Below are 22087 nucleotides of genomic sequence, written 5' to 3' on the forward strand. Positions count from 1 at the left end.
AAATTCAACTCCAAACTTCATTCTTGATTGAAGATGAGACATACTTTGTGTCACTTAATAAAATGCAATTCTGCTATTGAAGGTCATGTAGAAATAAAAGACGCATTTTTTCTCCTATGAAGAGGTGGAAATTATATATTTTACTTGAACTTGTTGCTTTGCATTGTTGTAGTTTTTACATTTTGTATTGTTCAAGTAAAATTATATATATATATATATATATATATATATATATATATATATATATATATATACAGTGGGGAGAACAAGTATTTGATACACTGCCAATGGGTTTTCCCAAAGTTGAACTGCAGTATATATATATTACTACAAAGACGTATGCATTGATATTATAATTTAATGTAAGAATGATTCCATAGTCGTCCAATTAAGTTGAAAAATGAAAATAAATGCAATGCAAAGTGTACTGGTGTAAATAACCCATATTTATAGAAGAGAGTTGAAGGAGTAAAAAAGTCATTAATGAACAAAAGAATTTAATAGTATTAATCATAAAAAGGTACAGTAATTCTGTTATGAAGCAAATTTCAAAATATTACAAAGCACAATAAAGCCATTTTCCCTGGAACTATTCAAATAAAGTTGGAAATTCAACAAACAGCAACAAAGGGAAGGGTAAGTGCCGTGTTTTCACGATTACAAGGCGAACTTAAAAGTCTTAAAATTTTCTCCAAAATAGACTTGTAATGCGGCGCACCTTTACAGACAAAAACATTTTTAGCCAATGTCGACTAAAACTACACGAATAGTCTTGAGTTTTGATCAACAAAAATTAGATGAAGACAAATACATTTTGAGATGACTAAAATATGACTAATAAGTATTATCATCCAACAGACTAAAACAGACAAAAAAATAAAAGGGCTGCCAAAAACAACACTGGTGTGCAAGCTAGTGTATGTTGCATGTTAGCATATTATGTTTTAGTGTACATGCATGCTACTGTATGATGCGCCCAGTAATACGGATCGCCTTATGTATGTATGTGTTCAATACAGAACTGAGATTGGGCCGTTTAATACAAAGCGCCTTATGGTCGTGAAAATACGGCATTTCAAATGCCAAAATACAGCGGTAAAATGGCAAAAAGCAGTAAAATAGCTAAAGGTAACAAGTTATGGAACAACATCAACAGAAAAGATGTAGCCTAATTAATCCAATCAACATGAAAACACACAAAAATCAGAATATTGGATAGTTCTGAAAAAGAACAGGGCCTGCAAAATCATTTCGATACTTTTTCAAAAGTCGCTTGTGTGCGATTCTAAACGTCTCTTGGGAATCTTTTACCGCAAATTACGGGTGTGACAAAATATCGAAATGGTCATATATCGTGATACATTGCATCTTAAAAGGTTATCGATACACTCATGCTAACAATTGAGACATCGTATTCAAAAGGTGTCAATGTAAAAGAGGAATCAAAAACTTGCTACCAAAATCTTCCACCATAATAGTGTCTCAATTAACTCTATGGCTGTCACTGACGGCAATCCAATCAATTCGAGGTCACTCCTTCTGATTTTTTGGGGCATTTACAGGTCACTTTCTGTTCATTTTAGGACATTTACAGGTCAATTCCTGTTGAATTTGAGTCACTGCCTATACATTGGGGAGATTTCCAGGTCGCTTCCTGTTCAATGTGGGTTACAGAACTGGAGAATTTGGGTTACAGAACAGGAAGTGACCCTAAAATGCACCAAAATCAACAGGAAGTAACAACCCCAACAGGCAATGACCTGAAATGGCCCAAAATTACCATATTCTCCACACTATAAGGTGACTCTAAAAGCCTTCAATTTTCTCAAGAGCCCACAGTGGGCCTTATAATCTGATGTGCCTTATATATGGATTAATCATGGCATGACATTCCCTCTAACGCAGCTACATCTAGTGGATGCATAATGAAACCCCAACAACTACTACTACAGCGCTTTATAATGCAGTGTACCCTATATATAAAAACAGTTTTCAAATAGGCCATTCATTGAAGGTGTGCCTTATATTACGATACACCTTATAGTGTGGAAAATACGGTGCCTCCTTGCCTGGCATTTGCTGCCACTGATGGCTGTAGAAGTGGTAGGGGCCCGTTTGAAGTGGGAGGGATTAATTCACTGCCACTCTCATTCAAATGGATTGGGGATCTACTAGTGATAAACCTACAGCAGAAGGATGAAGATGTTTTTTGTTTTTTTTATTTGTTTTTTTAGAATGTCCTAGAATGAGTTTCTGACCAATTTATCGATAAATCGCCATATCTGAGATCATCATTATCATGAGCTTTGTATTGCAAATCGTAATGTAACGTGAGGTACTAAGAGGTTCCCACCCTACAGCAAACCGCTCAGATATAAGGATTAGCGTGGATTTTTATGTGTCTCTTATGGTTCCCCTTTGCAGAGAAGGTATTTCCGCAAACATCGCAAGTGTAAGGTTTCTCTCCGGTGTGTATTCTTATGTGTATTTTTAATTGTTGACTCCAGTTAAATCTTTTACCGCAAATCGTGCAAGGGAAAGGTTTCTCGTCGGTGTGTGTTCTTGCGTGCAATGCTAAGTATCCCTTCTGATAGAACCTTTTACGGCAAATTGAGCAGGAATAAGGTTTTTCCCCAGTGTGTTTTCTGACGTGCATTTTTAACTGCCCACTCCAAGAAAATCTTTGACCGCAATAGTCGCAAGCGAAACGTTTTTCCCCAGTGTGTATTCTTGTGTGCGATTCTAAATCTCCCGGCTGAAAGAATCTTTTACCACAAACTGAGCAGGGAAAAGGCTTATCCTTATTGTGTGTTCGCGTGTGTCTCGTCAACTGACTCTTCTGGGAGTATCTTTTGTCACAAAGAGAGCAGGCGAAAGGTTTCTCCCCGGTGTGCGTTCGTATGTGTATATCTAAGGGGTGCTTTGAAGGAAATCTTTTATTGCAAAACGGACATGTCAAAGGCTTCCCAGCCGTGGTTTTTTTTGGGTCACTTTTCAATGATGACTTGTTTAAGGACTTCAAAGACTTTGGGTCATAGTCATCATCTTCTTCTTCCTCCTCCTCCTCCTCCTCCTCCTCATCATCCGTGTTGAAGTCAGAAGAGTGGGATGTTACGTCGTCGCTGTCCGAGAGCGGAGCTAAAAGGCTGTCTGTTTGCGAATGTCCCTCACCTTTTATTGTCCGGTGTTGAAACGAGCCGTCGCTCAAAGGTTTTGCTGCTCCGCTCTCTTCGCTTGGACCGTCATCTTCTTCGCTCTTCACACTGGCGGTCATTGGAAACGTGGTGATTTCATTTTCCTCTTCTTCTTCTTTAATGATGGGGATCTCTGGCTCCGCCTCCTGTTTGATGTAAGGCATCTCCGCCTCCTGTTTGATGTAAGGCATCTCCGACTCCTGTTTGATGTAAGGCATCTCCGTCTCCTGTTTGATGTAAGGCATCGCCGTCTCCTGTTTGATGTACGGCATCTCCATCTCCTGTTTAACGTGGGGGGAGGGGACGTGCTTCTCAGGGTGAAGATCTTGAGTGACATCTGCGTGAGACAGGATGAAAAAAAAATCACTTGATTGTCTTTCTGCTATGAATTTACATTAGCTTATCACGTGTAGAAGTCATTTGTTGCCAACCCTTCAACTTCAAATGGATTGAACATCTATCGCAGTCAATGGCAGCCAAACACAGGCGTATAATTCCTCATTAACTGTCAGGCTCAGCTGAATTTGGATTTTGGTCAAGAAATCTAGTGACATGTGGACTGTAATAATACTGTAGCTTTGCTTCAGTTGAACATCAATTAATCTTAACTTTTTAGTCATAGTAACCCCAATTATGATTTAAAGTTACTGTGACATTCTACAATAAGTGAATTTACAATCATAGCACAGCATACAGTATATTCGTCACAAATCCATATAAAAAAGACAGAAACAATATAACAATAAAAGTAGAACATAATTACTATTCCTTTCTCTGTAGTCTTGGCCCCGTTCACTAAAAATTCCCAAACAGATTATTACCGGTAGTTCAGTGCTAGCGTGTTATCCATCGTGCCAACATATATGTCAAGTTGTCAACATATACTTAGTGACGGGAAAAATGATGTCTCGTGTACCAATGAGACATTGTGTCAGCCAAAGGTTTATTGCTTCATTTTTGATATTAACTTTCTACTGAAACCTGCTGTACAGGTGAAAGTAGAGTGGTATCAGTTTTGTTTTTGTCAATGTTAACGATAACAAAAATATTATATTATGTATATAATATTTAATAACGATGACGGACGACGACGAGCTAAAAATGTGTCTTGGGAGACTAAAACATAACGAGACGGACTCCAGTTTCCATCTGTCGAGACGAGAACGAGATGAAAATTTGCCATAGTTTTCGACACATGTTCGTAATATGTGACATTTTCTAATCGTATGTTTAGTTGGCACACATCGTAGTAGTGTTTGGTGTTGGTGTTTGCTAAGTTTTGTTTTCTTATCTTGACAAGATATGCCAGGTTGTTTTTAGAGCTGTCCCGACTAGTGGACGTTGTCGACGTCATCGATGACGTAAATGCGTCAACGGGCCAAACATACCATCGACGGGTAATGACGGTAAGCCTGTCGCAATATGCAATAATTCCATTTATCGCGCGATAAATAAAAATGAAGGCGGTAATTTTTCCGCTGCGATTTATCGCCTCGCGTGCACGTGCGTGCGGCAGACGTGCTGTTAAAAGTTCGGATTCCTCCTTACCAACTGAGCAAAATGCATCTTCGTTCAATCCGGCAAAAACTAGCGCCGGAGCCAATCGTTCCCATTATATCCTATTGTTCAACGTAAACAGGTGTTCTGACAAATTTTGCAATAATATAATAAAAATATATATGGAAACAGCACTGGTCTGCTAACTGTAGTCCATGACTGCACTAATGTTAGTTACTTTATATTATAAAGTATCATTGTGTATATACATATATTAGTACACTATATTTAAATAAATAAATACTATATATTTAATTTTTGTTACTTTGAGTATGTGTGCCTCTCATTCAAAATAATTGTGGTAATATTTCAGTGTGCCCTCTACTTTATCTATTTTCAGGTTAAAACAAACAAAAGTTGAACAGTTTTTCTCTTTCCCCAGAAATGCAAATGCACACCAGAAAAAACATCTGAACTCACACAAAGTATTCTGAAAATGGTTGTCATTGAACATTGCAATTCACTTTAACATTTAGAACAATACAGACAATGACATACCACAAAAAGAGTAAGAATTGTTTTGACTCCTGTTAAAAAGGTGAAGTCTTAGTGTTTCCGTTTACATTTTTATCGCACTACTTAATGCCAGCAGCATTTGACCTCATTGTTTGTGATTTATTATTGATATTTGTTATTTATTTATACGTTAATAAAGAATTTAGGTGTTCCAAAATATTTTTTGTGAATTAATAAGCTTCAACAAAATTTTTATTATTAAAGTAGTAAAAAAAAAAAAAAAAATATTAGTCGACTAATCGTAAAAATAGTCGGCTGACTAATCGGGAGGAAATTAGTCGTTTGGGACAGCCCTAGTTGTTTTAGCCTTTCAAGGTCTGTGCTGAGTGATCATCACACACTAAATGTAACTTGTAGCGCTAGCATAGTGTTCACGTTAGTATTTAGCGTGGTAAGTGTCGTCTTGGAAACATTTTATCTACAGTTTGCGGCATCCAGGTGGGTTTAATAAATTAATGTACTGTTTACCTGCTGAGTGTGTATTATCATCCCAAAGATGGTGATGTCCTTGTACAATCTACAATCATGTGCTCGTCTGTCAATGTTCATTCGAAGTTGTTGAAAACCATTTATTTATTTATTCATAGATTAAAACTTTTGAAGTTTACAGACGAAAACATTTTGAGTAATTGTCGACTAAAACAAGACGAAATTTGAATTTTCGTTGACTTAAACTAGACGAAAAAGGAGATAAGGAAGATAAGGTAAGTGACCATCAGTTTTACTCTTTCTTTTTACATGATGCACAATGCTCATTTTGTTTATTGTTCAATAATGTAATTGTAATATGTATTTATTCCATGTTCTGATACATTTTTATGCTTTCTAAAAGATTTGTGTGTGAATTTTGGGGGGCTTGGAACTAGAGGTTAGATTTTGTGCCCGGGTCGGGTCGGGCCCACATTTTAAGCATTCACGTTCGGGTCAGATCGGGTCGGGCCGCCATGCCGGACTAATAAATTATTTAAAAAAAAAAAAAAAAAAAAATGGAGAGCAGGCTCTCTGTATTGCGCTTTTGCTTGTGCACGAACGCCGTGGCGCCGGCCGCTTTTTCTTCTTGTCCTCCCGCTGTACCGTTTGCGCACGGCCGAGGCGCCGCCCTCATTTTCATTTTCTCCCTCTCTGCACCGAGTGTACACAACTCATCCTCTTGGTACTTTTCCAATATGGAGCAGAAAGAAGCTAAAAACAAACTGAAGACGGATTTTATTTTATTTCTGCACGACGACGACCAAAAAATATAACCAGTGTAAGTATAAGCCATAATATCCTGCTGTTCAAATCGCCATTTTTAGTCAGAGCCGGTCTAATTATTTCCCTTATTTCACAGTAATAAAAAGCAAGACATGAGGCAGGGGCCGCAAGTTGCCGACTGCAGTCAAGGCCAGCCCGCAGTTTAAAGCTTTTATTTCATTTTTATATTTTATTTTGGTATTGTTGTCGTTACAATAAAGAATGTTATTTCAAAGCATTTGTAGTTTTTTTATTTTTATTTGCTGCTGTTCCCTCTCCTTGTCAGAGAGGCGTGTCCATGTGAGAACAATATCCCACACACTCAGAAATATGTTTAACAAACTTTCCCAGCGTTATTTCGTTGTGTGAATGCTTTGATAATTCTCATAAAAATATGTAGATTATTTAAACATTAAGAAAACTTGCGTTTTTTTCTGCCAACACGAAGAAATGAAAATAAATTGCTGCTGCTGCGTTTTTTCCGCGTCACTCACAATAAATAAATAAATAAATAAATAAAAAAATCGGGTTTTTCGGGCTCGGGCCTGCAAATCTAGTTAAGTGATCGAGCTCAGGCCGGGTCGGGCCTCAATACCAGCGGGCCGTGTCGGGTCGGGCTGGATTTTTTTAGGCCCGAACTAGGCTCTACTTGGAACGGATTAGGGCATTTACATGGAAAACGCATCTCTACTTACAGAATTCAGGTCAAGAAACTACTTCCAGAACAAATTAATTTCGTAAGTAGATGTACCACTGTATAGCTGATGAAATCTTGAAATTATTTCAACAATGGTCCATATCCCTCTATTTATTCAACATACTATAATAAATATTGTATATGTACATACTGTACAACTAAACTGTTAAATTAAACAGGAGTTAATCTGAGTTTTTGTGGTAAGAGAAACCACAGTTCGTATTGAAAGGTGTTATGAAATGCTACAAGTGACTTTAAAATGCTAGCACACCCAATTTTTGAAATGTCCATACAAAAAAAATGACAGAAGATTTAATAATCTAGAACATAACTAGTTTCCTTACTAAAATACTCTACTTTTGCTCTCAACAACCGATTTAACTACCAGATCTTTGAAGTCTGCAAAAACCGTTATCCATCAGCTTTCTATTCTGTCAATATTTTTTAGCTAGCGCAGCACTAGAAAGAGAAGCGTGATTAGGGTTGAAAAACAGAATCGTACGCGTTCTGTATGGAGTTTTCAAGAGACGTGCGTTTTCCCGTATTATTTACTCGTAAATAAGTCTCTGATATGTAGAACGAACAAATACAGGTAGGGTGCTTTTTAAGACGCAAGCAAACGTATTCCCCTGGCTCTCATGCTTTGTGACCAATGAACATATGAGAATGACAATACAAAATCCCACTCATCTCATTGGCCGAGGTGCTGTCGCTTGTCATGAAATAATGTATGACAACATAGCAGCATGGATTTACAGCATGGACATTTAGGGATGTAGGTTTTTTCAAAGGGGTGTACTCACTTTTTTTGCCAGGGGTTTAGATATTAATGGATATATTTTGAGTTATTTTAAGGGGATAATAAATGAACTCTATTTTATAAGCTGCACACAGACTACTTTTCATTGTGTCAAAGTGTCATTTTGCCAGTGTTGTCCCATGAAAAGATATACTTAAATATCTGCAGAAATGCAAGGGGTGTACTCACTTTTGTGATACACTGTATATGCCCCGTACTTTAGGTTCAAGTCTAAAAATAATAAAAATAAATCAATTTGCACATGCAAAAAAAAAACTAAAGGTTGACGGTTTTTGGGCTGGCCGGTCTATTCCTGTGTTGCATATACAGTGTTCAGTTCAAGCAAGCTATAATTACTCATTTAGAGCCCTAGAGTATCTATTTTCCTATTATTCTGTTTTTATTTTAATACATATTTTTATACTGGAGCGCCACGTCAAATTTCGTTGTTGACACCGTTCATACAGCCAATGACAATTAAGTTCTATTCTATTCTATTCTATTCTATTCTATTCTATTCTACCAACGAGGTGTCCCTTATTCTATTTTCCTGGAGTTCGCAACCTTAGGCGTGATTATTAATTATGGTTACACTATTGTCCCTTGCAAAGGTGCAAAAACGCACCCCTTCCTTGTTGGTCTTTGTACAACCGGCAACAATACGTCTCCACAGTATTTTCTCCGTTTGCTTAACAAAGACCCGCTTATTTGACAATTGACATAACGGTGTTCAATGCAGTGAAAATAGAATTCTTGTACCATCTATATTTACATCTGCAAAAAGCTGCTGCAAGTTCAGGTCGTAACGCCAGAGGGCCAAGTGTTAGTCCAACTTTGTTTTGGAGCTTTTTAGTAGGCAGGGAGAAAGCATACTTAATATTTTTATTTTTTACTTATTTCGACAACATTGCGCATTAATAAATATGGTCTGCCATATTTGTTGTATTATATCATCGCATCTTGAAAAGAAGTCTCGAGGTTCTCATATAATTAAATGTATTCACTTTAATGCTAATTTATTTATATCCATTAGCCTATACATACTGTATATTATTCACAACTCGAAACAGGCGTTACGCAAAAGCAACGAAATCTGTTCCTGTGACTTGGCTAGCGAGCTAAGCTAGTCAGAACTAAGCTAAATGAGCTTATGACGATTCAACATAAAGCTAAAATACTTCTACTAAGCTTTAAGTTGGGACATTTTAGTCAAAAAATGCTTACTTAGGTTCTTTTTCCGCGAGTACGTTCTGAAGTAGCGCATTCTGTTGGAAGAAGAGTCCATGAAAAGACTGCGAATCCAGGGTGGTACCCAAACGTTGCGTCAAGTGAACCGGAAGTAGAAACGTTCAGGCGCTGGAATTTCAGTGTAAAATGTTGATGCGTTTGTAACTAAGTGGGCGACCATTACGACTTAACTGGACTCCATAAATATTCATTTTCTTCTACAGTATATGATAAAGGTATCCGAAACTTAGACCAGCAAAGGTCTAATTCTATAGCACTGTAAAGTATTAAAGTGACATGAAATTTTGACTCAAAACAATTCAGCAAAAGACTTGAACGGCTCCGCTCCAAATTAAAGGAGTATATCTGCTCGCTGTATCAATGTCTATTTCCAGTCTGTTTTTTGGGTGGTCCATTGAGTAAGAGAAAAAATATAGGAGATCCTACCAGGTTGACAGATTGGCAAACAGAAGTCGCGCATGCGTCCCTTTTGGTGAACACAGCTGGGAAACAACGAAAAACACACTGCTTTCACAGTGAGATCGACCAAGAGGGGCCAATAACCAATTTTTGAAGGCGATTTTCATTCGCAGTAAACGTGTAAAAATGGGTGTAAAAAAATTAAACGCAAACAGTCAACTTTGCCTAAAACATGTTTATTAAATCACAAAAATAGAAAATAGCTCTAGAAGTTCCTCAATTTCCTAGTCTCAGAAACATCGCTTATAAAGTTGAATAAAATGTTAAATAAATAGTGCTCTGAAGGTTTTCCACAGGAAAGAAATCCCTGATGACCTTGTCTAATTATCCTTGAGCAAGATACTAAACCCCACGTTGCTCCTGGTGTTGCGTCACCAATAGGTAGGTGAGGATATAGTGTGAAGCGCTTTGAGGGCCTTAAAAGGTGGAAAGGTGCAAGACAAGGGCAACTCCATTTACCATTAGCATTTTACCAATCAAAGGACGGGGTGAATACTAGTGCACGAGACAGCAGGCAGATGAGAGGCGCGGCTTCATCTGAGCCGAAATGATCCAGTTTTAAACTTATTTTTTTCATATCGGACGATTTTTAAAAAAAGTTGATACTGATATGGGTCAAATTTCCAAATATCAGCCCCGATAATCAGTCCTGCCGATAGTCGGTCTAGTTCTAATACTTAAATTCATTGGTTTATTTACATTTTTAATATTTAAACAAGACAGTGATCCGCCGCAACTTCCCGCTTCAAACTTTGTGCCCTCAGTCTATCGCGGATTTTTGTAATAAATAATAAATACAGATGAGCTGTCCCGATCCGATCACGTAGTCTCACTATCCCTTCTGCTGCTTTTCTTGGTCAGGCAGTCCACTGGAGTTGCTTATTAAAGTTAACGATGATCGACAGACCCTAAGGTTGTGTCACTCATCGTTTAGCTTGTTAAACAATTGCTATGGCAACTCATTGTGTGTAAGTGAGCAGCATGAGCGAATTTAAGTGGACTCACTCAATGAAGCATTTCATAAAGACAAGCATTTTACATTATTCTTGTTTAAAAATAATTTGGTGGGACAGTAACACGTTTAAAACTTATCAAAATTATTACATTTAAAGTGCTTAAAAATATTTTTTAAAATATATATACCGTAATTTTCAGACTATAAGCCGCTACGTTTTTCCCTCGTTTTGAATCCTGCGGCTTATAGTCCAGTGCGGCTTATTTGTTGATTTATTTGGTTTAATACAGTAGGTAACACTTTATATGACAGAAATGTAATAAGACTGCCATACGACCGTCATAATTATGACATTATCATGGGCATTAATGAATGCTTATGACAGATATCACTAAGTGTCATCCGGCAAATTATATGTCCAGCTCAGATCTTTTGCATCCATTCAAAATGGAGATGATTTGTCAGATGACACTAAATGACATCTGTAATAAGCATTCAACAATGCTCATGGCAGTGTCATGTCATAATTATGATGGTCTTATGAAAGTCTTATGGCACTACTGTCAAAAAAAAGTGTTACCAAATACCTTAACTAGCAACTAACGAAACAACTAGAACAGTAACTGAAGATATGATTAGCGCAGAACATGAATTTGGATTGTTATTAACATCTGTAGTGCTGCAATGCTTGCTAGGAGGCATGTTGGACAACAACAGTGTTGACAGCTGGTGGCAGCAGAGGTTGACTGTCTCCCCCAAGAGATCAGTGATGGCCAAGTGAAGCTTCTTGAAGCAACGAAGCTTTGCAGCCAATTGGTTTAAAGCTTCATGATGGTTCATTTGGTCTTATGACAGTCTTATGATGCCGCTGTCAAAGTGTTACTTGCTGATATCTTTTGGTGTAAATATCCCATAATACAGTGAGGACAGCTGCGGCTTATAGTCCAGTGCGGCTTATCTATGACCAAATGCTGTTTTCGTGTCAACTTTGGTGGGTGGCGGCTTATAGTCAGGTGCGTCTTATAGTGTAAAAATTACGGTACACATATATATATTTTTTCCATTATACTTTGGGGAAAAAAGTGAAAAAAAAACATGCCCTATATCTCTTTCCAATGCTAAATCTGAATAAATACATTGAACACACAAATTTATTCAAATTTTTTTTTTGGGTGGCACTACTTTGCGGTTGTTCACTTATCGCGGCGGGTTCTGGTCCTCATTAACCACAAAAAATGAAGGATCACTCTATATTCTTTTAATAGTTGTCTCCATCAATGAGATCTTATTTTTGTGGGACTATGTTAACCTGGGTTACACAGGTTTCTTCTTCTTTCCAGTGTGTGTACTTCCGTGCCTGATTAACTATACTTTCTCTTTGAATTGTTTACCTCAAAATCTGCAGCGAAAACCCTTTTCATCAGTGTGTCTTCTTGTGTGTCTTGTTAACTCTTGTTTTGTACAAAATCTTTTATTGCAAAACGAGCAGACAAAAGGCTTTTCTCCAGTGTGTGTATACGTGTGTGCTGTCAACTCCCGCTTCACACGAAATCTTTGCTCGCAAAGCGAGCAAGAAAAAGGCTTTTCTCCAGTATGTGTTCGTGTGTGATTGATTACTTCTGCCTTCGTGTTGAATTTTTTTCCACAACATGTGCAGACAAAAGGCTTCTCTCCAGTGTGTGTTCTTGTGTGAATTTTTAAAGTTCCCTTTTGAGTGAATCTTTTACCACAACATGTGCAGACAAAAGGCTTTTCTCCAGAGTGTCTTCTTGTGTGTCTTGTTAACTCGTGCTTTGTACAAAATCTTTTATCGCAAAGTGAGCAGGCAAAGGGCTTCTCTCCAGTGTGTGTTCTTGTGTGAATGTCTAAATTTCCTTTCTTGGTGAATCTTTTCTCACAAACTGAGCAGGAAAAAGGCTTTTCTCCAGTGTGTGTACTCATGTGTGTTGTCAACTGCTGCTTCAGAGGAAATCTTTTATCACAACGTGAGCAGGCGAAAGGCTTCTCTCCAGTGTGTGTTCTTTTGTGTATGTCTAAATTTCCCTTCTTCGTGAATCGCTTATCACAAATTGTACAGGAAAAAGGCTTTTCTCCAGTGTGTATTCTTGTGTGTGTTTTTAACCCTTCCTTCCGAGAAAATCTTTTATCGCAAAGGGTGCAGGCAAAAGCCTTCTCTCCAGTGTGTTTACTTGCGTGCCTCGTGCATTCTTTTGCGTCTCTTTTATATGATGACTTGTTTAAGGATTTTGAAGATTTTTGGTCAAAGTCAACATCCTCATCAGTGTTATAGTCAGAAGAGTGTGATGTTATGTCGTTGACGTCCGAGAGCTGAGCTGAGAGGTCGTCCGGTTGCGATCGTTCCTCACCCTTTTTTGGCAGGTGTTGAAATGAGCTGTCGCTCGGAGGTTCACTTGGACATTCATCTTCATCACTTTTCACACTCACAGTCATTTGAAACTTGGGGATTTTATCTTCTTCTTTAATGCTAGGGGTCTCTTGCTCCGCTTCCTGTTTGATATATCGAACCTCCGACTCCTGTTTAACATGGGGGGGAACGTGCTTCTCAGGATGACGATCTTCTTCAGTGACATCTGCGGGACACAGGATGGGGGAAAAAAAAATCACCTGATTTGCTAGAGTCAACGTTTAATCGTGTGATGTCTAATCAGCTTTCTGCTGTGAATTTAAATTAGTTTAGACCACTGGCACCACCAGGGGTTGGCCAGAGATGGCCATGCACCCATGAATTTGTTGGCCACCCCACTCGCAAGTATAACATTAGATTGTATTAGCATCACCTACGCATTTGATCCCAAATGCACAACCATGCAAGCCACTGCTTCACCATCCATCACTCAACAGTAGACTCAGTGGCGGGAGTAGGTAGCGCAAATCAACGGGTAGTTTATTTCGATGGGACACCAGTGAACAACAAAACACTTTAGAGCCAATACGGAGATGACTACAAGTATGAAAATCAGAATAATCTGTTTTGAAAGAAGTAGGGTGAGTATGGGCCATTGTGACGTGTGGTTTTTAAGTGGTAAATGGTGCTGTCAATAACAGCGCTAAAGTATGACAACATTTCTAACAGTGTTATTTTTGTCAGTAGTGAGTAATCTAATTAATTACTTATCCTTTCTTTGCAATGCCGTTACCATTACTGAGGATGTGAAGGGGCGCGTTACTACGATTTGGTTGACTGATGCGAGAGTTGTCCGATTTTGTTTCAAATCAGCTGCCTGCTTGGAGAGAGCAGAGCGGGAGGGGGGTGGTCGGGATTCGGGTATTGACGCCATTGCAAACGCGATGGTTGGCTAGGTGGGCGGATCATGCGCTGCTTCACTGCAAGGTCTGGCAAACACAACAAGACAATGATCTTGGCGATGGGCCAAGGAATTTCAGAGGTAGCGTTCTCAAACTTGAATTATATTTAATATTTTTACTTTACAGAATATTTAAGGATAGTGTTCTGCTTATTATGCAGTCGGCCTAACGTACAGTTTCAGAGATTTGCTCTGGATAACGGTCAGTTTAAATTTGTGTTTTATTATAGACCAATATATTTGATCCAGATAAATACCAAATGTTCTAAAATATTGTACACAGGATGTCCAAGGGTTATGACGTACCCGACTTACCTGATTTTGACTTTATGACGCCAGTCTTGTCCACGATTTTGACTTTCGTTTTTTTTCCCCAAAAATGTTGACTTTTGTTTTGATTGCATGCTTTTATTTTAGCGCAGGAAGAAAAAGAGTAGGTAGTATGAGCGCATGTGCACACGAAGAAGAACATGTTTGCACACATGAGGAAGGGCGCGCGCGAACACAGGAAGTAGTTGCGCAGCTGAGTGAGAGAGAGGGGACAGATTACAGCTGCAAGCATGCGCACAAATTTGTTGCTTGTGAAGCATCAAAGGAGGCAGCGCCTGTCTATCACACATTTTGTCCTGTTTATTGTGCGTTTTCATTTGTAGTCAAATACTTGGAGCAAGTTTATGTGATTGTTTTTGATGATAAGCGGATGCTAACTATACATGCTAATCATTTGTGTGGATTGTTATTGCTGTATCAGCAGCTAGTTGTAAACGCACATTTGAATTGCTGTTATTGAAGATGAAACTGATTTTTATTATGGTTTCATTCGGCAAATGTTGAAGTCATGGGCAGCTATAAAATAGAAAATAAGAAAACATGATTATGATTATTAATATACATTAATTGAAATATACTTTCAACAAGTATGTATTGTTTTTAGAATTCAATGTAAGAATGATTCCATAGTCATCCAGTTGTGTTGAAATGCGAGAATGAATACAATGCCATACGTGTATGCAGTAATTACTGTATACAAGCCATATTTATAGAACACAGAAAATCTTCAAAAATAGTTCACAGTAGAGGAACTAAAATAATTCAGTCAGTAATGAACAAAAATATTTAATAGTAATAATCATAAAATGGTCCAATAATCCTATAATGCAACAGATTGCAAAATATTACAATGCACAAGACTAATAAAGACATTGTCCCCCAAACTATTCAAATAAAGCTTGGAAATTGGAGAAAAAAAACCAAAGGAACGGCTGTATTAGCGTAATTTAAATGCCAACATTCAAAAGTATAATGGCCAAAGAGTAAAATGGAATCAATTTGGTAATAGGTATCAATTTAAAGAACCTCAACAGAAACATATGTAGTCCAATTCATTCAATGATAAAACAAAATCCAGAATATTGATTGGATACATCATGTTAATCAGCAATCATTTAAAATAAACATTTTAAAAGGAGGGATCAAGGGATATGAAGGACGTCAAAATTCATTTTCTACTGTAAATGGGTGGCAGAAATCTGAATATTTAGTCACACACTGCAACTGAAAGGTTTTCCCTAGTGTGTCTTATTGTGTGTACTTTTAACTGTCGCGTACAAGAAAATCTTTGCTTGCAAATAGAGCAGGCGAAAGGTGTCTCTCCAGTGTGTGTTCTTATGTGTCTGTTTAAATTTCCCTTCTCGATGAATCTTTTATCACAAAATGTGCAGGCAAAGCGTTTTTCTCCAGTGTGTATGTTCGTGTGTGATGCCAACTGTTGCTTCCGACAAAATCTTTTATTGCAATGAGAGCAGGCAAAAGGCTTCTCTCCAGTGTGTGTTACTGTGTGTTTGTTCAAACTTCCCTTGTTGATGAATCTTTTACCACAATATGTGCAGACAAAGGGCTTTTCTCCAGTGTGTGTACTCATGTGTGATGTTAATTGTTGCTTCCGACAAAATCTTTTATCGCAAAACGAACAGGCAAAAGGCTCCTCTCGAGTGTGTGTTACTGTGTGTTTGTCTAAATTTCCCTTCTGGTTGAATCTTTTACCACAAACTGTGCAGACAAAAGGCTTTTCTCCAGTGTGTGTGCGCGTGTGTATATTTACCTGATTCTTCTGAGAAAATCTTTTATCGCAAAGTGCGCAGGCAAAAGGCTTCTCTCCAGTGTGTGTTCTTGCGTGCCTGATTAACTCTACATTCTCTTTGAATCGTTTACCACAAAATGTGCAGAGAAAAGGCTTTTCTCCAGTGTGTGTGAGTGCGTGTCTTGTTAACTGTTGCTTCCGACAATATCTTTTATCGCAAAGTGAACAGGCGAAAGGTTTCCCGCCCGCGCATTCTTGTGTGTCTCTTTTCAACGATGCCTTGTTTAAGGATTTACAAAACTTTTTGTCGAAATCAACATCCTCCTCGTCAGAAGAGCGTGAAGTAGCGTTGTCGCTGTCGTCCGAGAGCGGAGCTAAGAGGCTGTCCGGTTGCGATTGTCCCTCACCTTTTGTTGTCAGGCGTTGAAACGAGCTGTTGCTCAAAGGTTTCGCCTCTCCACTTTCTTCGCTTGGGTCTTCATAATCTTCACTTTTCACAATGATAGTCATTGGAAACGTGATTTCATCTTCCTGTTCTTCTTTAATGCTGGCGGTCTCTGGCCACGCCTCCTTTTTGATGTTAGACATCACAGACTCCCCCTCCTGTCTAACGTACAAGGGATCGTGCTTCTCAGGTTGAAAATCTTCTACAGTGACGTCTGCGTGACACAGGATGAGAAAAAAAAAATCACGTCATTTACCAATGTTTGTTCATTCCCTGCTACTTAAAATGGATTGGACCTATATCTCTGTAAATGAATGTTAAACACAGGCCTTTTTACAATAAATTCAATTATAATTGAGCCTGTCGCAATATAAGTCAAATTATTGCACGGTAAATAAAAATGAGGGCGGTAATTTTCCCGGTTTTGATTTATCACCGCGTTCGTGTGTTTGAGTGTCCACTCGGCACACGAATGTGTTGATTGCAAATGAGACTCCAGTTCTTTTCACAGATGTTTATTGTGCATCAACACGCCGTAGAATTAAAGTTCAGACATACAAAATAAGGAAACACATCTATATTACATTGTGATACGTTAGCATTGGGACATTGAGGCCAATGGAAAAAAGACAATGTACTAACCACTTTAGCCTGTTATAAAACATTGGTAGTCTTCTCCAAAACGCAAACTCGTGGTAAATGGTGACACTTCAAGCATGAAAAATCGCTGGATTACAGCATTTGCAAACAATGCGAACAAAAGAAAAAAATCTATTACTGATACCACATGCATGACGAAAAGCAGAGTGCACTTTGTTTTTGTTTTTTTTACTGAGTGTAAAGCTTACGGTTAGCAGCTGGCTTAGCAAACGTACTTCCGGTGAACATTTTAGAATAAAAGCATGTTATCGTCAACATCTAAATAACAATTTCTGGAATTAATCCCACATACTTCAGATTCTACACTAAGAATAGATTCAAAATGACACCAATTATGAAAAATCTGATTGGCAATGATAATATGAAGATTAATAATTTGGCTTTAAATTTGTTAACATGCGCACTTTGCAGGACAAGATGACAGTCATTTTGGATCAAATAAACACACTTAATAGACTCTTATTGCAAGACAACAAAAATGCCATTGGTTTTCTCACCTATTTAAATACTGCACTTAACTAGCTTTAAAATGACTTGTTAGTCAATGTTTTTTCATACAATTTTAATACAATTTGTGTTTTATTTAAGAATCATATTTTTTTTGCATTTAAATAGGTGATTTATTAGGATGTATTGTCACAACATTCGTGGTTGAATTGGTTAAAAAAAAATGACAATAATATGGCATACTGGCAATAATTTGAGACAAAATATCACCTACTAAAATTTGCTATTACGACAGGCCTACTTGTTGATTTTCAGTCACTCCCTGTTGATTTCGGGGCATTTCACAGTCAGTTCCTGTTGATTATGGGGCATTTTATGGGTCACTTCCTCTTGATTTTGGGTTACAGAACAGGAAGTGACCTGGGAACAACTAGGCAGTGACTCAAACTCAACAATGCCTTAAAATGAACAGAAAGTGACCTGTAAATGTCCTGATAATCGGAAAGAGTGACTCCCAATGCTCTGGTTTCGAACGACCTAATGTTCATTCGCCCTTGCCAGTCTTAATGGAATGGGCGTCGAGCACCGTCAACGGCAGCCATAGAGTTAACATAGACACTATTATGGTGGAAGACTTTGGTAGCAACTTGATTCCTTTTTTTTTTTTTTTTTTTTTTGAAACATTGACACCTTTTTAAACAATATCTTGATTCTTAGCATGAACATATCGATAACCTTTTGGGATGCAAAGTATCACGATATAGCACCATTTCAATATTTTGTCACACCCTAATATAAATACATTTTTATAATATAAATACATTTTTAAATAAATACTTAAGTGTGGCATTAAAATAAAGGCTCAATCATTGTTAAACAAATATATTATTTCATTACTTAATGAATTATTTCATGGGCATGTTGTGGAGCACTTCATGAATGTATTGTTTTTGTCCAACTCACCCATCAAAGTCAGTGGGTGGGACTAACACCTGATTGGCTACGCAGCACATCAAGCCAAGACGATGTCGAGTTTTGAGAAACGATGGATGCTGAGCCAGTAAACATTTCGACACACTACGTGGCGCTTCCTTTACTCGGGTCAAACAAATGGAGGACGAGTGGCAGTTTGCACATAAAGTCATGAAGTGCTGCAATAAAGAGCTAAAATGACACCAACAACTTCATAAAACACCTACTTTGCACACTGCATGCAACGAAATGCTTTACGTCTCTTGGCTAGCGAGCTAAGGTATACAAAACTATGTTAAATAGGCCCGGGAAACTTCAACATAAAGACAAACGACTTCCACTTAGCTTTAAGTTGGGGCTTTTTAGTCCACTAAACGCTTACTTCAGTACTTACCCGATGAAAATGTTGTGAAGAAGCGCGTTTAGTTTGAAGAACGGTACACGAAAGAACTGCAAGTCTGGCCAGGGTACAAAGAAGTTGCGTCAAATGAACCGGAAGTAGAAAGCTTCAGGCGCTGGAACGTCAGCGTTTAAGGAATACGCGTTTGGAACCAATAAAAAAAATGCAAAAAATTGATGTGTTTTGTGGAACTTTTATTTGTGAATAAAAAACATAGCGTAAAGAATTAATTAAATACTCCGAATGATTATCACTGTGGTTAGTATAGTAACAGATGATGTCATTTAAATTCCAAGTTATGTTACAACCATGAAAAACAGGCTTTAAGAGCAGACCAAAATTGTTTTGTTTTCAAACATTCCAAAAATAAATGCGTCAAACTTTCCACAGAAAGAGCACACATCATTAATATCAAGAAATTTAGCAAGAAAAACATTAGTTGGTTATCGTTTAAGTGAAATATTTAAATACACCACCTTGGCTTGATCGGTGATTATTTAAAGGGTAACAACAAGCTCTTTTCCAATGTATATTGTTGATTTGAGAGTTCCACAATTAAAAAAACAAAAAAACAAAAACTAAACTTTCCTCTTGGAACAATTTGATTACTTCTGATTAATTAAAATCTGACGTTTATTATTGTTACGCATCAATTCAGTTATTTCAATTCCATCCAACATAAGATCCATAAAATCCTTTCTACCATATTCCAGATGGATGCAAAAAGCCTCAACTCAAAGCAAGTTGTTTCGCGTGACTTTGATTGACAACGAATCAGGAATGAGAGCATATTAAAAGCTGCCTTTTAAATCTTAAGGGAGAAAAAAAGTAACTCTTTAACCCTTTCAAGGACAGTCTTCCATGTAATTTTAAGATACTTAATGGTTTGTTTACTCATTTTTCCTGTTGATTTGGGGACATTTCCAGGTTTCCTATGTTGATTTGGTGCCACTCCTGTTGGTTTTGGGCCATAGACTCCACCATAAAATCGTGAAGTCTATGTTTGGGCATTTTTGGGGAACTTGACTCACTGACTGCCATTGACGGCATTAGATGTCCAATCCATTTTGACTGTAATGGGGTGAATGAACTAGCGTAACTGTAGACACGAAAGTGAGCCAAGTGCAGTAGTGTATGCACTCAGTCACGCACATCACAAATCTAAGGTTTCACGGCCCAAAAGTCAAAATAAAAGCATATGATTTTGTATGTACAGTATGAAAAAGCTACAAGTTGCCTGTCCGGCATGAAACAACCGCACCAGCTGTACATTTGACAAAGATGTTTTAAAATATTGCACAAGTTCAGGTCCAGATTCAATTGGGGCTTTGATACAAAATATTTTTTTTGTGGAATCCACCAAAACTGTTGGATATGGTCACAATCTCCGTCCTTCTAGAAGGAGTTCTGCAGCTTTGTCATCATTAAGATTGAGCAGTACCGTAATTTCCAGACTATTGAGCGCCCCTGATTACAAGCCTCATCCAGTACATTTTTAAAGGAAAAACCATTTTGTACATACATAAGCCTCTCCTGTCTATAAGCCGCGTGTGCCCACATAGTAAACTGAGACATTCATAAAGAAATACACATACTTTTCTAAGTTTTAATACCACAATTTAACGAATCGGGTTATGATATAGCGTGTGACTTACGGGGGATGTGGGAGGTGCAGAAGAGCGAGAGACGTGCTGTTGTTGTTGCGGGTGTGTCTGTGTGTGCGCGTCAGCTGCTGCAGGCAGCAGTCATGTGTTGTTCCACGAGTTTCCAAAATAAAGAATTGCAACCTACTAAGCGGGTGACTCTTTGTCAACGTTACAATACCTTTTCTTTCCAAACAGCGCCAGCAGCAAAAACAGCACTCAGCTGACTCCTCAAGCTCACTCCTGAGCGTGTGTCGTCCTCTTCGTCACGAAGCAGACCGGCTTTTTGAAACCCGTTGGTGATGGTGGATTTTTTTCACGCTGCTCTTCGCATACGGCCACTTTTGTAAACGATCTGACGCCGCTGGTCATCCAGGCCTTCAATTCAACTCGGCACGTCATATCCATTTCTTCTAGCATTTTCCATGATGCGGGTATGCTAAGTTTACGAATGCACAGCGATGAGGATCTGCTACTTTTATTCGTGCACAAAGCACAAAGTTAAAATACGGGTAAGAGTGCAAACTAGCGTCTTCCTCGACACATATATTCCAAGTGTCTTACGCTTACATTTTATGCTCGAGCGCTCCTGGCGGTCGTTAGAAAAATTGATAAATTGGCCGCATCACTGCATACGCCGCAGGATTCAAAATGAGGTAAAAAAGTAGCGGCTTGTAGTCCAGAAATTACGGACTTTTGTCTAAAAGGGTCAAATGTTGTTTTTGGTTGTTCTTAATACCAGTACAAAATATAGACTTTGTTTTATAATTAATTTGTTAATTTTAAGGGCTAAATACTTTCTCCACAAATGAAAATAGCACCCTGAAACCTTTTTTCAAGCATTTCTATCATGAAACCTTCTCTTACTTGGAGAAAATCAGACTCTAAAAATGAAAATGTTACATAGTTGTGACAAAAAAATGTAATATAATATGTAATAGTGACTGATTCACCTGACATCTGTTTTATTTAACATTTATATTGTATATTATGTTGTATGTTATTTGTAGTCAAACAGAGGGAGCAACCTGACGTCACAGTTAACGACAGTGGTCATATTAGAAAAGATATATACTTTCAACAAGTATATATTGCTTTTTTCTATGTAAGAATGATTCCATAGTCCAAATGTGTTGAAATATGAGGAAAAAAACGCAATGTATAGCGGGTACTGGCAATCCGATAGTTGGTGATTGGTGTTAATATTGGCAATAAGGTAAATTAATGAGCGACACGGAAGTCATGTTGCTCGTTCTCCAGTCAGTGCTTCCCTGCGATGTGCAAAGTAAACATGCCCTTTAACTCAGTTGATAAGGCCTGCCACCTAGTGCCCATCTCCCAAAACAGTTGACAGTTCCTCAAATATTCATTAGAAGTTAAAAAAATGTTTACAATAATCAATTAAAAAAAAAATACCTCAACAAAATTGATTTTGTGAATATCACAAATGCGTGTG

At 37.9% G+C, this 22087-nt stretch overlaps 2 protein-coding genes across 3 annotated transcripts; both read right to left on the reverse strand.

Annotated features, from left to right (window-relative positions):
* Positions 1-525: 525 nt before the first annotated feature.
* On the reverse strand, positions 526-9336 carry LOC130920183 (zinc finger protein 771-like). Its single transcript, XM_057843169.1, has 2 exons — positions 9221-9336; positions 526-3531 (listed from the first exon to the last, which is right to left on the reverse strand). Exons 1-2 carry the CDS (start codon positions 9279-9281, stop codon positions 2369-2371), a joined length of 1224 nt encoding a protein of 407 aa, XP_057699152.1. The 5' UTR covers positions 9282-9336; the 3' UTR covers positions 526-2368.
* A 2496-nt stretch (positions 9337-11832) lies between these two features.
* LOC130921291 (gastrula zinc finger protein XlCGF57.1-like) lies at positions 11833-19081 on the reverse strand. 2 transcript variants are annotated; one of them, XM_057845006.1, is made up of 3 exons: positions 18971-19075; positions 16472-16723; positions 11833-13249 (listed from the first exon to the last, which is right to left on the reverse strand). In XM_057845006.1, the coding sequence occupies exons 2-3, from the start codon at positions 16650-16652 to the stop codon at positions 12051-12053; spliced, it is 1380 nt and encodes a 459-aa protein (XP_057700989.1). In that variant the 5' UTR covers positions 16653-16723; positions 18971-19075; the 3' UTR covers positions 11833-12050. The 2 variants fall into 2 exon arrangements, with proteins under 2 accessions (XP_057700989.1, XP_057700982.1); XM_057844999.1 differs by having other exon boundaries at positions 11834-13249; positions 18983-19081.
* Positions 19082-22087: the final 3006 nt, after the last annotated feature.

The sequence above is a fragment of the Corythoichthys intestinalis genome, chromosome 1 (assembly GCF_030265065.1).
Source record: "Corythoichthys intestinalis isolate RoL2023-P3 chromosome 1, ASM3026506v1, whole genome shotgun sequence".
NCBI classification, from domain to species: domain Eukaryota; kingdom Metazoa; phylum Chordata; class Actinopteri; order Syngnathiformes; family Syngnathidae; genus Corythoichthys; species Corythoichthys intestinalis.

Bases quoted from the DNA above. Each gene is read 5' to 3' on its own strand.
- LOC130921291 (XM_057845006.1), bottom strand. From the start codon at position 16,652: ATGTCTAACATCAAAAAGGAGGCGTGGCCAGAGACCGCCAGCATTAAA. The intron at 13,250-16,471 runs GTGAGGGACAAT...TGTGTCCCGCAG, and splicing joins TCAACGCCTGACAACAAAAG to ATGTCACTGAAGAAGATCGT.
- LOC130920183 (XM_057843169.1), bottom strand. From the start codon at position 9,281: ATGGACTCTTCTTCCAACAGAATGCGCTACTTCAGAACGTACTCGCGG. The intron at 3,532-9,220 runs GTAAGCATTTTT...TGTCTCACGCAG, and splicing joins CTCGCGGAAAAAGAACCTAA to ATGTCACTCAAGATCTTCAC.